At 49.4% G+C, this 12737-nt stretch overlaps 1 protein-coding gene across 1 annotated transcript in view; it reads left to right on the top strand.

The window, feature by feature from the left end:
* Positions 1 to 12737, top strand: part of DHX38 (DEAH-box helicase 38) — a 2105687-nt gene that overhangs the window by 1246165 nt on the left and 846785 nt on the right. Inside the window, exons 17-18 of the mRNA XM_069635507.1 lie at positions 509 to 625; positions 738 to 845. Coding sequence (XP_069491608.1) covers positions 509 to 625; positions 738 to 845 — 225 coding nt within the window. The remainder of the gene's footprint in view (positions 1 to 508; positions 626 to 737; positions 846 to 12737) is intronic.

Consider the following 12737-nt stretch of genomic DNA (forward strand, 5'->3'; position numbering starts at 1 on the left):
GCAGGTCGCAGTTTCAATTCAAGGTCGATTGGGTAATAATAATGTATGTAAATATGTCCCATGTAAAGCACTTTGGATAAAAGCACCATATAAATAAATTATTATAAACTGCTACCAACCAGAATAAATAAAACTGTCTAGGTCAGCGTATTGACCCAGGTAGAGACGCAGGGGAACCTTGGTGGCAGCTAGCACTTTGCAGTCGGTAAAGGTCACCAAGTGGCTACAGAAATGGGTCTTGGTTCTGGTTTGAATGGGGACACAAAAACCAGCAAAAAGTTTAAAGGACTCTTAGAAGTGTGCAAAATAGGGCTTTTTTCCATGCAATTGGCCTTCCAATGTTTGTCTGTTCCCCCTCTCCATTATTAATCTTTGTGTCAATCTTTCCAACGTAATGGTTATTTCATCATAGCCCACTTGCCTGATACATTTGGGAGGTACTATTTGGCCTTCATTAGCTAGTTGGATTCTTGTCCAAGAGCCTAATCTCATACCCTTTCTTTCTCAGGTGAGCTCGGATCAGATTGTTGAGCGATTGGAGGAGCTGGAGAATGCCCCAGCACTGGCTGTGCTTCCCATTTACTCCCAGCTTCCATCGGATCTACAGGCCAAGATTTTCCAGAAGGTGAGTGATGAAGCAAAAATGTTGTAGGAGCAACCTCAGTGCTTTCGTGATTGTCATTGTCCTCTTTGATCCCAACCTGGCAGAATAACATCTCAATCCCTTCTCCCGCCAGGCCCCAGATGGTGTTAGGAAGTGCATAGTCGCCACCAACATTGCAGAGACTTCCCTCACAGTGGATGGGATCATGTTTGTCATTGATTCAGGTTACTGTAAGTTAAAGGTGAGTCCTGGCCAGATAACTATTTTCCTGCTGAGTGCAAATGATGATCCTGCACTGGAAGCTGGATAGTGAAGTCATTTTTTGGTTTTATGTGGTGCAGTGCATTGAAGTCATGGCTAGTATCAAACATGTGATCAGTTTCTAGCAGTTTTGAGGAGCTTAAAAGCTTGTAGTACAGTAATACAACTAACGATTGGAGTTTGGGTAAATTTATTAAAATTATCATTTTTGACATGTGTATAATCATGGGCAGCAGGACCCCTGGGAGGTCCACAGACTTTCCTGCTTAACCGTCCATGCAGACTGAATTTTTCACCTGCGAGGAGTAATAAGGTGGAGGAATGCCGAAGGCTTTGTCAAAGCTGCAAGAAAAAACAGGAATTAGTACTGGAAATAGCTACCACAAAGACCTCAGTTCACTCCTTCTCCTGCTTTCCCTTTAGTCACCTTGCTTGGGATTTGTAGGGAACATTGTATAGGACAATGGTTGAAGGGAAGGGGGTAAGGTCCAGAGTCGATGAGACCTATTCCTTTAATATGGGAAAAGAAAAGTATCCAAAGTCCTAACCCGAATGGCATGAGGTTGCAGAGCTAAAGAATTGGGTAGGAAGAACAAGCAGGGGAGGCAGCCTGTGGAAAGATTCCAGCCCTTGGTGTCTGCAGGTTGCATTAAATAAGCAAAACAAAGTCCTGAATCCAGTGCCTTATTTGTTACCCAGCCTTGAAGCCAGCAATATCGAGCTCGAGAACCGAAACACCAAAATCAGGAAGAGTCACAAGAAGGTAATTCCTTAAGGGGAGACCAGGGCCCAGAAGTACCAAAGTTGCCAAAACACGAAAGCCAGAAGGAGTATGAATCTAACTAGAACGGCATGGGTCAAGAAAACCAGAAGTTACACGAAGCAGGTGAGGAATAACACCCACCGGAAAGGAAATTCTGCTAACAGGCATCCAAGCATGTTTTCAGAAGTGGAAAGCGGAGGCGAGCATGGCTTTTTACTTTCGCGTCAGTTGCAGTTCTGACCTCATCTGTGTTCTGCCTGCTGGGAGTTGTAGTATCCAGCTCCTGCGGCAGTCCGAGCAGCATGGGCATGGCAGCAGCTGCGTTGCTTGAACCATGGCGTGTTTGGAGCCACTCAGTGCGTGACAGACCCCCACCTGCCCAAAACCTGGGTACCACACAGGTGAGTAGGATGGTGCCTATGGAAGAGTAGTAGTATGGCCATTATTGCTGGTTCCCAAGATTGTTCTTCTGGCCCATATCCATTCCAATCAAGTAGATATTGCAGTCCCCTTGACAGTTTGTGAATTAAGGATATCATTGACCTCGTATTCCTCAAATTCATGTATCTTCAAAGGAATAGGTCTATGGTGCAAATGCCAGTTTGGAACACGCGGCTTGAGGGAAGCATGGAATGTAGGATGCACTTTCCACGTTCTCTGTAACTGAATTTACTGCCATTGGATTGATGACATGGGAAATGTCGTAGGGACCTGCACATTTCTGCAGCAGTTTCTTCTTCCTGTGCAGAGCTGTTTGGTGGTGTTGAGTATATTTTCCTTCTTGAGTGACATTCTCCCCACTTTGGAAGTCTCCTAGCATTTCTGCTGGACTATTGAGTTTTTGGACTGATTCTACTGAGTGAGTGTGAATCTTTTTCCACATTCACTCAATCCGTTACTCTAACCGTGGGAACCCTTTTTACCTCTTTAGAACTTTTTAATGGAGTTATGCTTTCCTCCATGTTTACTGGCATCTGTATTTCTCCAGCATGTGGTCTGGCATGGATTCACATGCTCATGAATATTCCCAGTCGCCAGGCTGGGAATCCTCGGTAAAGAAGAAATCAGTTTAATTTCTGAACTGTCTTTCTCCTAAACAATCACTGGTCTCTGGGGTCATACTGGCCCAGCCAATGACTGCCCTCTACCTAAGCCCCTCCTCTGGCAGCCATCTTCAGATTTTTACTGCACGTTCAGTTGTTGGGAGTCCTTGTGCTTAGCTCTCGAGCTTTTACTGCGTTTTGCGCTTTTTGGAAGAGTTTTACTATTTCTTCGGGTCAATCGAGCCTTGCGCTCCATCGATATACCTTCCGATTAACGGGAACCCGTTTTTTGGATTCTTCAGCGCCCCTCAAGGGCGAATTTCATCGAGTTTCTTCGTGGAGGATTCCAGAAGTTTCTTCAAGGCCTATGCCGCATGGACATGTCGGAGAAGAAGGATTCAGCTGGCCTTTCCAAGATGTGTTCCCACTGCAGCTTTTGGAATGTCTTCTCGGACGACAAGCATTCCAATTGCCTCTACTGCCTGTACCCGGACCCAACGCACATGGAGGACACTGTTTTGTCAGGAGATGCTGCTCCCCCCCATCCCCCCCACGCTGAAGTATCGGCATAGGCGTCTCAAGGAGTGGTTAAAGGCAAAGGCCCCTGCTCTGGGTGGGTCCCAGTAGCATGCCTCTCCTGTTCCCCAGAAAGCTGAGTGGTCTTCGAAGATTTTTGAGGGCGCTCCTCCCACGGGGGCCCAATAAAAGGCTAAGCACTGCTCCATCAAAAAGGAGAAGCCCAAGACTGCCCCGCCGGAGAAGCCCAAGGGGGAGCGGGGCGCTGACCCTCCCCCTAAGGAGAAGGTTGTGGGCCCGACCAAGACTGTGAAGGCCCAGGTGCATCCGACGAAGGCCCAACCTTCCATCGAGGGGGTGGTGGCGTCCCTCGCGCAGGCCGCCGCGGTGGAACCATGGGACGCACCCCAGAAGGCTAGTGTGTCCCTGCCTGCCAGGAGGGAGTCCTCTTTTCAGCCCATAGAGAAGATACCAGAGAAGATGCCAGTTATTTCACCAAAACCATCCCCCCTGGTCGCAGAGAAAGGGGGGCAGGCCAGGTAGTCCTCCAGGCCAGAGGAGGAGCTTACCTGCCTCCATAAGCGGTACGTCGAGGGCAGGCACTACGGCAAGGATTCAGACAAGGGCAACGATGAGGAGACCGACGAAGAACAGCAGGACGTTGAGGGCCTGGTCGACCAGCCTATGCCGCAGTCACCGGCTCCACCTTCGCCTCTGTCACCACAGCCGCCTCAGTGGTCACCTGGAGATATCTCAGTTTTGCATACTCTAGTCTCGGAGATCCAGACAAGGATGCCGGTTGCACCAGCGGCCCCTCCTGCGGTGCTGACGGGGGAACCACCGACCAAGAAGAGGAAAGTTCACCCTCAACCTCATTCCTACCCTTCACCTAACCCCCGAGGGATGAGACGGATCCTGACACAGCGACGACGGGCACTGGCACGGATGCCGACAGTGGATTGGGGGACCTCCCGTCTCCACTGCCCAGATCATCGCCACCGGACGAGATAGGCTCATTTCACACCATGATCTCCTGGGCTTCGGAGCTCTTTCAGCTTGTTCCTGAGGAGAAGAAGAAAGAGGGTTTCCTATACCAGTACCGCATGGCCAAGAGGAAGACAGTCCTTTCGGTCCCACTCCTGGATGACATTTGGTACGAGGGGCTGGACCTCATCAATAACCCTTGCACGGCCCCGGCGAAGAGGGACCGTTATGAGAAGTACAGGATGCCGGACTCTGCGCCCAAGTGCTTATGGACCCAGCCATCACAGGACTCTGTGGTATCGGCAGATGCCAAGAGAAAGTCTTCGGGCTCCTCCTCTTCGGCATACTACACCACCCCCCTGGAGAGTGAGGGGGAGAAATTGGATGCCATGGGACGAAGAGTTGTCACATCGGCAGCCACTACCATCGAAGCCGCCAACTTTCTCGCCATTGTGGCACATTACGACCGGGAGCTGTGGTACAAGATCGCGCCCCTCCTGGACTTCCTTCCCGACGACAAGAGGTCGGAAGCTTTGGAGATTCTGCAGGAAGACAAGGTGGCGTTGGACCACGACATCAGTGGCCAAGGACCTCGCCAACACGGGGGTCCCGTCAAATGGGCAACAGCGTTTGCCTTTGTCGGCGGGGCTGGCTTAAAGCCACCAGTTTTCGCCAGGACTTTGAGTTGATGGTGTTGGACATGGCCTTCGACGGGGATAATTTGTTCGGGAAGGCTGTAGGTGAGTCTCTTCAAGCCATCAAGACCGAGACGGCTCGTGCCTTGGGCACACTTCAGCAGCGACGGCTGTACTTTTGGACCTCCGGCGGCATATCCCAAGGATCCTCCAAAGGTTTCAGTGGAGGTGCCTCGTCTTACTGTCAACCCTCCCGTTCTTTGGCACAGGAGAACTACAGGGGCTGTACCAAGTTCGGAGGAAGACATAATCGTTTCCAGGATCCCCAAGGCAGCTTTTCGACGTCCAAGCAGGATTGAACCAGCCGTGGCATTTGGCCCCCACCTGTGCACCTCGGCGGGAGGCCGGCTGGCAAGCTTCATCGGCGTGTGGAAGACCATCTCCACCGACTGTTGGGTGCTGGACGCTTCCGCCCACGGACACACCCTGTTATTTTAACAGAAGTATCCCCGAATACCGCCGGTGGCCCAGTAGGAAAACCATGTCCCTCGGCTGCGGCTGGAGGTGTGGGCCATGCTATAAAAGGACGTTGTAGAGCTCGTCCCAGAGAGGCTCTGGAGCTCCACGAAGTGTACTCTTGTTACTTCCTTGTGAAAAAGACCGGCAGCTGTAGGCCCATCCTAAACCTCTGTAGTTTAAACAATTACATCAGGTCCCACAAGTTCTGGATGGTGACTCTTCAGCATGTGCTCGGACAGCTGGAAGAAGGGGATTTGCTGTCATCACTGAATTTGGAGGATGCTTCCTTCCCCATCCACAAGGGACACCGCAAGTTTCTGCGCAATAGCAAACTACATCAACAATCCCATCCCTCACTCCAGACTGGGAGAGCAAATGACTTGACGCTTGGGGCAAGAAGACGTTCACGTCAGGCAGCCTTGCCCTACGTGCTGTGAAGAACACATCATGCGCTCATGCCAAGTTCTCTTTTGGGCTGCAGTTGCAGGAGCGCCGAGCACATCCCTGAGGGAGCAATGCATTATGGTTTACAGGCTCAGAAGGCTGATGGCAAGAGAGGCTTCCCACCAGATGTTTCAATCAGGCTTGTACACCACTGATTGTGTGAGCAGGTCCATGGCCATGTCCGCAGGCAAGGTATTCGAGCGACACTTGGTTGAGGACGTCTGGGTTTGAGGACAATGTTAAGAACAGGCTGTTTGATGCCCAGAACCTGTTCAGCTCAAAGGCGGACAATGCCCTCCAGAAGGTGCAATCGTCCAAGACCAATTCTTTGAGGCTGGTCATGCAACCACCTTCCATGCAACCTGCCATAGGTAGGGGTTTTATCACTACTTTACCCAAGCTGCTAAAGCCCGTGGTCTGCCGAGCCCGCCTCCCCAAAGCCCCCCTGAAAGACTGCAAGGCAGATGCTTCCCGAGAGGCAGAGGGATGGGTCCTCAGACAGGAGGTGCAGCTTTGGCCACCATCCCCTCCACTCCTCAGGGTGCAAAACCTCAGTGACTGGCTCTGCCACTCTACACCAGTGGAAGGGAGATTTTCCCTGCTTGACTCAGAATGGTCCAAAACCACATGCGACGCATGGGATTTACAGGTCATCAATCAGGGTTGTCTCCCAATCATTCAGCGCCACTCAAGCCTCAGCCCACCACCCAGCCTCTGGAACCCATCCTCTTGGAGGAGGTCTGTTAACTTCTGGTAGAGACTGATCAAACTGGTACTGTGCTCACAACAACGGCTGGTGGTGGTACTCCACTTATTCTCTGGTGCCGAAGAAGGATGGAGACTTGTGTCCTATTCTGGATCTGTGGCTGCTGAACTTGTTCCTTTGCAAGGTCAATAACAAGATGGTTACCCTTGCCCAGATACTGAAAAGCTCTCAAGCTGAAGAACTGGTTGGTGTAACTAGATTTTTAGAATGCCTACTTCCACATTCCAATTAATCGGAGGCACAGGAAGTACCTGAGGCTCGTGGTGGGCCAACAGCATTACCAATTCACAGTCCTGCCATTTGGTCTCTCCTCGGCACCCTGGGTTTTCACCAAGCTGCTAGCTGTGTGATGGCTCGCCTCAACAGGAAGGGCATCCATGTCTTTTCATACCTGGAAGATTGGCTCGTCCGCGCTTGCTCGGGGCCCAGTGTCACAGCATCTTCTCTGCACATGCACTCTTTTGCACATCCTGAGCATTTCCCTGAACTACAAAACGTCTTCTCACCACCACAGTCTAGCCAATTCATCGAAACATTCTTGGACACTCACCTGAGCTGGGAATTCCTGTCCAATGACCCAGTGGTGAACATTTTTCTGATGGTTTGTCTTTCAGTTCCAGGAACGAATCCCTGCCTTAGCCTTCTTGCACCTTTTGGGCCTTATGGCTTCCTGCATCCTAGTGGTGCCAAAGCGAAACTGCCCATGAGATCGCTTTAGTTGCTTCTACGTTTCCAATGGCCACAGATTTATCGCCACATGTCAGACCTTTTACACGTCTTGGGCCAGGTGGCTTGGGATGTAGTGTGGTGGGCCGTGCGAGACAACTTGCTGAAGGGCGCATTTTCTGACGAGCTTGGCCCTAGAGGACAGTGGTCACAGATGCATCTGACTGGTTGTGGCGATTACCTGTTTGATCTGACAGGTGAGCGCTCTGTAGTCTCCCAAAGAGTCTCAAGAGCACATCAACTTGCTGGTGCTGCTGGTGATCAGGCTATCCCTGGTCGCTTTCCTCCCCTCTGTGAAACGCAAGACTCTTCTGATCCTGATGGACAACACAGTGGCCATGCACTCCCTCAGCAAACGAGGTAGTGTAGAGTCCTTGCCTCTGTGCAGAGAAGCAATGCGACTTTGGTTCTGGGCTCTGGAGAAATGCTTGTGTAACCAGTTTCCTCCTCGCCAGTTTGTAGTTCCTACCTGGGATTTTAATTTAGTTTTAACGTTTCTTATGGACACACCGTTTGAGCCCTTTCATTTTTGTTCTATTGGATAGCTCACCGTTACAGTAATTTTCTTGGTTGCCATCAATTCCACGAGAGGGATGAGTGAGCTCCAGGCATTGTGGTTTTTCTCCAAGGAGAAGGTAAACCTTTAATATTAAAGGACTTTTGTACGCCGCACCATCACCACCGGAGTGGTCCCCTGGCGCTCTGGCAGATCTGAAACAAAAAGGGGCGGGGGGTAGGTTAGGCGTGTTAGGACAAAGTTTGGAGAAGAGCAAGGGAGCTGTGAAGTACTGTTGGCAGCTTCAGTTAGGTTAACACGGTTCGCCAAGCATATTGGTGTGGTATTCGGTTCTGAGTCCATTGTGTGCTGTTGTGTGGGGGCCTGTGTGGTATGGTTGTTGCAGTGTGGTAAACTGCGTCCGGGTTGTTGCACTTTTAAGAGATGTGGTTGTTTGGTTAGAGTGTGCGAGGTGTGTGAGGAGTGGTGAGGTTATTAGTAGTTTGGGGGGATTGGTTAGTACCCTTGTTTGTAGATATGCATATTTCCTATTGCGTCTCTTTCGTGATTTAGAGAAGGCTGTTTCCTTTCGGTGGTGTTTCATCGTGATAAGGCTATCTCATCTCTGTCATTATGCTAGGTCAGCTACTTTCGTGCTTCCATATTGTGTTCGGCCAGCTCTTTTAACCCAGTTTCTTTGCTGTAACCTAGTTTTTTTGGATTGTGAGCTCTGCCCGTACCCTACTTCCTTTGAGTGGATACGTTTGTTGGTAGTGGTGGGCATGTATGCTATTTTCCGTCCTAATGGGGTTGTCACTTGTGTTATATTCCACCCAGCATCGTCTCTCTTGTTCTTGTTGGAGTTTCCCTTACTCGGTCCTGGGTGTTGTCTGTGCCATTATACATTCTGTCGGTCTGTTCTTTGTGTTTCCTGTTTGGTTGTTTTAGTTTCAGTTTGGTTCCAAGGTATTGAAGAGCCAGGTTTTTAGATGTTTTCTAAATTTTTGGTGGACTCGGGTGTTTATTTTATTTCTTTTTGGGAGGTTGTTCCAGGTTTTGGCAGCTAGGTGGGAGAAAGAGGAGCCCCCTAGGTTTTATTTATTTATTTGACTTATGGTTTTGGTTCCAGGCGGATTTCATTGCTTGATCTGAGCAGTCTCCTTGGCTTGTACATTTTCTTTTGTAGGAATTCTGCTCCCTGTCCGGTGATGGCCCTTTGTGTTATGCACATTGTTTTGAACGTGATACAATGTTTGATTGGAAGCCAATATAGTATTTTTAGCGCTGGAGTGATGTGGTCTCTTCTGTATAGTTTGAGGAGGAGTCTGGCTGCTGCATGTTGTATGCTTTGTAATTTCTTCAGGAGGTATTCCGGCATCCCGAGGTAGAGGCTGTTTGCGTAGTCGATTCTTGACATGAGGGCGACGATTGTCAGTGTTTTGTGGGTGAAGGAGAGGAAAGGTAGGATGATTCTTGTTGTGTGAAGGAGGAAGAAGCATTTCTTATTGCGTTTACTTGTGGTTCTAAGGTTAGAGCGTAGTCCATAAAGACTACCAGGTTTTTTATTACCTTAGATGGTGTGGGCTTGTTTCCTATGTCCGTCAGCCAGGGAACGTGGGTGTTTTTTTCTTGTTTTTTGGATATAATCATGATTTCTGTTTCCCGGGTTGATTTTCAAGTTGTTGGCATTCATCCAGTCAAAGATTTCTTCAAGACATTATACTAGGGTTGAGTGACTGGCTTGTGTATCTTCGATATTGTAGATGATTTGAGTGTCGTCTGCATAGTTGTAGCATGTAATGTTGTATTTTGATTTTAAGATCCCGATTACTGGAGTCTGGTAGATGTTGAAGTATAGTGGTGAAAGTGAGGATCCTTATGGTACTCCACAGTTGTTAACTCGTGGAGTAGATTTGAAGGGTTTTATCCATAGAGTTTCTGTTCTGTCTTCTAGGAATGATTTAATCCAGAGTAGTGCCATGTCCGTTAAATACCTGTATCTTCCAATCTTTAATTAGGGTGTCATGGCTTACTGTGTAGAAGGCTGCACAGTGGTCGAGCATGAATCACGGCTGAGGTTGTGTTGAAGTCTGCGTTTCTTTTCAGGTCGTCCCAGATGGATAGTAGTGCCGATTCTGTTCCTATTGCGGGTCTGAAGCCGACTTGTGCTTGGTCTAGCAACTGGTGTTTTTCTACATGTTCTTGGGTTCATTTGTATATGTATGTTTCTAGGAGTTTTGCCGGGTATGGAATGTTTGAAATCGGTCTGTAGTTGGAGAGGTCTTCCACGTCGCCGCTAGTGTTTTTTTAAAAGTGGCTTAATATATGCTGATTTTGAAGGATCGTGGTACAGTTCCTGTTGTGAGCAATAGATTTAAGAGGTTTCTGTAATATTCTGCTTCAAGGCATAAATTAGTTTGAAAAATTGATTAGCAGAGTTTGCTAATTAAACATTTTTTGATTAGCAAATAGACCCATTTGATTCGCAATTTCATACTAATATTGTTAATGTCACCACAAATTATTTGTACCCAAGACATGAAATGAGCAACCATCCAGCAGTTTTGCGTATCGCTGAAATAAGACATTAGTGAGAGGAGTCGGGCCTTGCAAATTCTGTAAACATCAGCTAAACCTGCAGGTCAGATAACTTAGTTTCTGATGCTTGTGTAATCTGCTTAGATGACCTGCTATGCTATGCATAGGCCGACATCTAGTGGAAGCTGCAGAGTATTAGTTGTTGTTTTTGAAACTCGAAAATGGACGTCGAAATAGGGCTTGCCAGTAATAGTATCCCTAATGACGTCCCCTGTACCCATGATACCTCACGCGTGTAGGTCCCTCTGATTGTTTTTTTCCGCCATCGTGAGCGGTCGCATATAAGCGGAGTGCATTTTTGGCTTATGCCATTTAAATTACAAAGTATTAAGATTAGTATTTCTTTCTTTCCTTTACCGGCGCCGTGCATCGACGTGGTGAAGACTCCAGAAAGGACAAGACTGACCGTCGATCGGAGACCTCAACAGCACCACCCGGCCGCGGAAGGCCCATCGGGTCTCGGCCTAACAGTAGGGAGAGTGTGGGGTGGTCATAACATCATGTATTTTCCCACCCTTCCCTGAGTCGCCTGGCTGCCTGCTCCCGTTGTAGAGCGTACTCCCTTTAAATTCTGCCTGTCGTGCAATAAATAATACACGTGGGGTCAACAAGCACAAGGTTTGTAACCTTTGCTTGCATCGAGACCACGACGAGGCTCATTGTCGGGCCTGTAAATTGCTCCGACCCAAGACCGTCAAGGATAGACGGACAAAACGTTGGGCCCATCACGCCATGCAGGCCGAGGCCTCCATGGACGTAGAAGGGGCATCCAGCGATGGTAGCGACCCCGTCCCCTCAGACGGCGAGGGAGACGGGGAACCTCGATGTTACTCAGTGCCAGTCCCTGACCCTAACAGACAGGCCGCCGATCCTGTTAAGGGGAAGACACCCGGCGACAAAGGCACCATACTTCCCCCTCACTAAGCACACACACTGCGGTGATGTGAGTTCTCGCACGCTGAGAGTCGACGGCGAAGGGAAAATCCTTGGATTTACAGTCCTATGAGCACCCCGAGCGGTTGCCTCATGACAAGCCCACGAAAACAAAGGATGCCAGACTCAAAACTACATCGCCCGGCATCGCAACGTCGAAAAAGCTCACGCAAGCCGTTCCCGTAGTCGAGACTCGACCTTGTGTCCCCAAAACCCCTGCAACGGCCCCTAGCTCTAATAAATCTTCTCACAAGAGCAAAGATCACAGGGACAAACACAGATCCAGTTCCCCTCATAAGGACAGGAACCCAGGGGATAAAAGGGACATACCTATGGGACAGCCAACTACCCCACTGGAACCTGATAATGTTCCTGTACAAGACATTATAGATGAGCCTGATCCCACACATCTGCCTGATCCTATCTGTTTGGAGGAAGAGGAGCTATATAGTGAGATACCTGCCTATACCCCTACACCTGCCTCTATCCCCAGTTCAGCCAATTGGTCTGGCCAAGATATAGGTAGTTATGCAGCACATGACTTTCCTAGCAAATTATTTCAAAGAGCACCCCCAGGCTCTCCAAAGTCTGGCAAACACCCCTCCCACTACCCAGGCGTCAAGCTGAAAGACAACACCTGTGCTCACTCAGTCAAGCCTGTCTGCCCAGCCAAATTTGTCTACTCAACCGTCAGGGAAAAGGTCTCACCCCTCAGGGGCACTATATGACGAACCAGTCCACAAGACACCTCGCATATCCTCGGACCTTTACGATCTGGATGCAGGAGAGGATTGATTGTTTATTTATATAGCGCCTATACACAATGTGTTAATGAGTACATAGATGAGGATAACCCTTATTATGAGGACATCGACATTAACAACGTCGATGCAGGGGAAGATCAGGATGACAGAGTCGGTGGTCTTTGCCATGGACTCTCCACTCCCGCAAGACCCTACCTTACCCGATTCCCCGGTAGACAAACCGCCCCTAGTCAATCTACCCTGGGTGCTGCGCAGCCTGTGCTGAATAGAGGTGAGTCCGGACACGGCTCAGGTAAGGGGTTCCCCCTCCAAAGTTCGCCATATTGTGCGCAGCGGGGACAGAAGCCGGCTCGCGCACACGACCTTCATAGAGGAGCGTCTGCGGCACCAGGGCGCATCTCCCGCCGTGTAATAAGTGTCTCTAGAAATACCCTGATCTTGAAGTGTAGAGGGATGCTGATGTGTCAGGCCATGGCACTGAGCGCATTATACTCTCTATAGGGACATGGTAATCCTGTCTAGTGCATGTACTGCCCAGCGGGTCACTGTTCTGAGTCCCGCGCATGATGTGCAGCATAGCGCTGTCCATCGGAACCTGTACTCCCGGCTCCTGATGTGCAGTGTTATGCTGTCTAATGGGACACGGCCTGGGAACACAATTCCCCTGACCATGTCTTGCATCCTG

Source organism: Ambystoma mexicanum, chromosome 1q (assembly GCF_040938575.1).
Source record: "Ambystoma mexicanum isolate Mex_15411 chromosome 1q, UKY_AmexF1_1, whole genome shotgun sequence".
Taxonomy (NCBI): Eukaryota; Metazoa; Chordata; class Amphibia; order Caudata; family Ambystomatidae; genus Ambystoma; species Ambystoma mexicanum.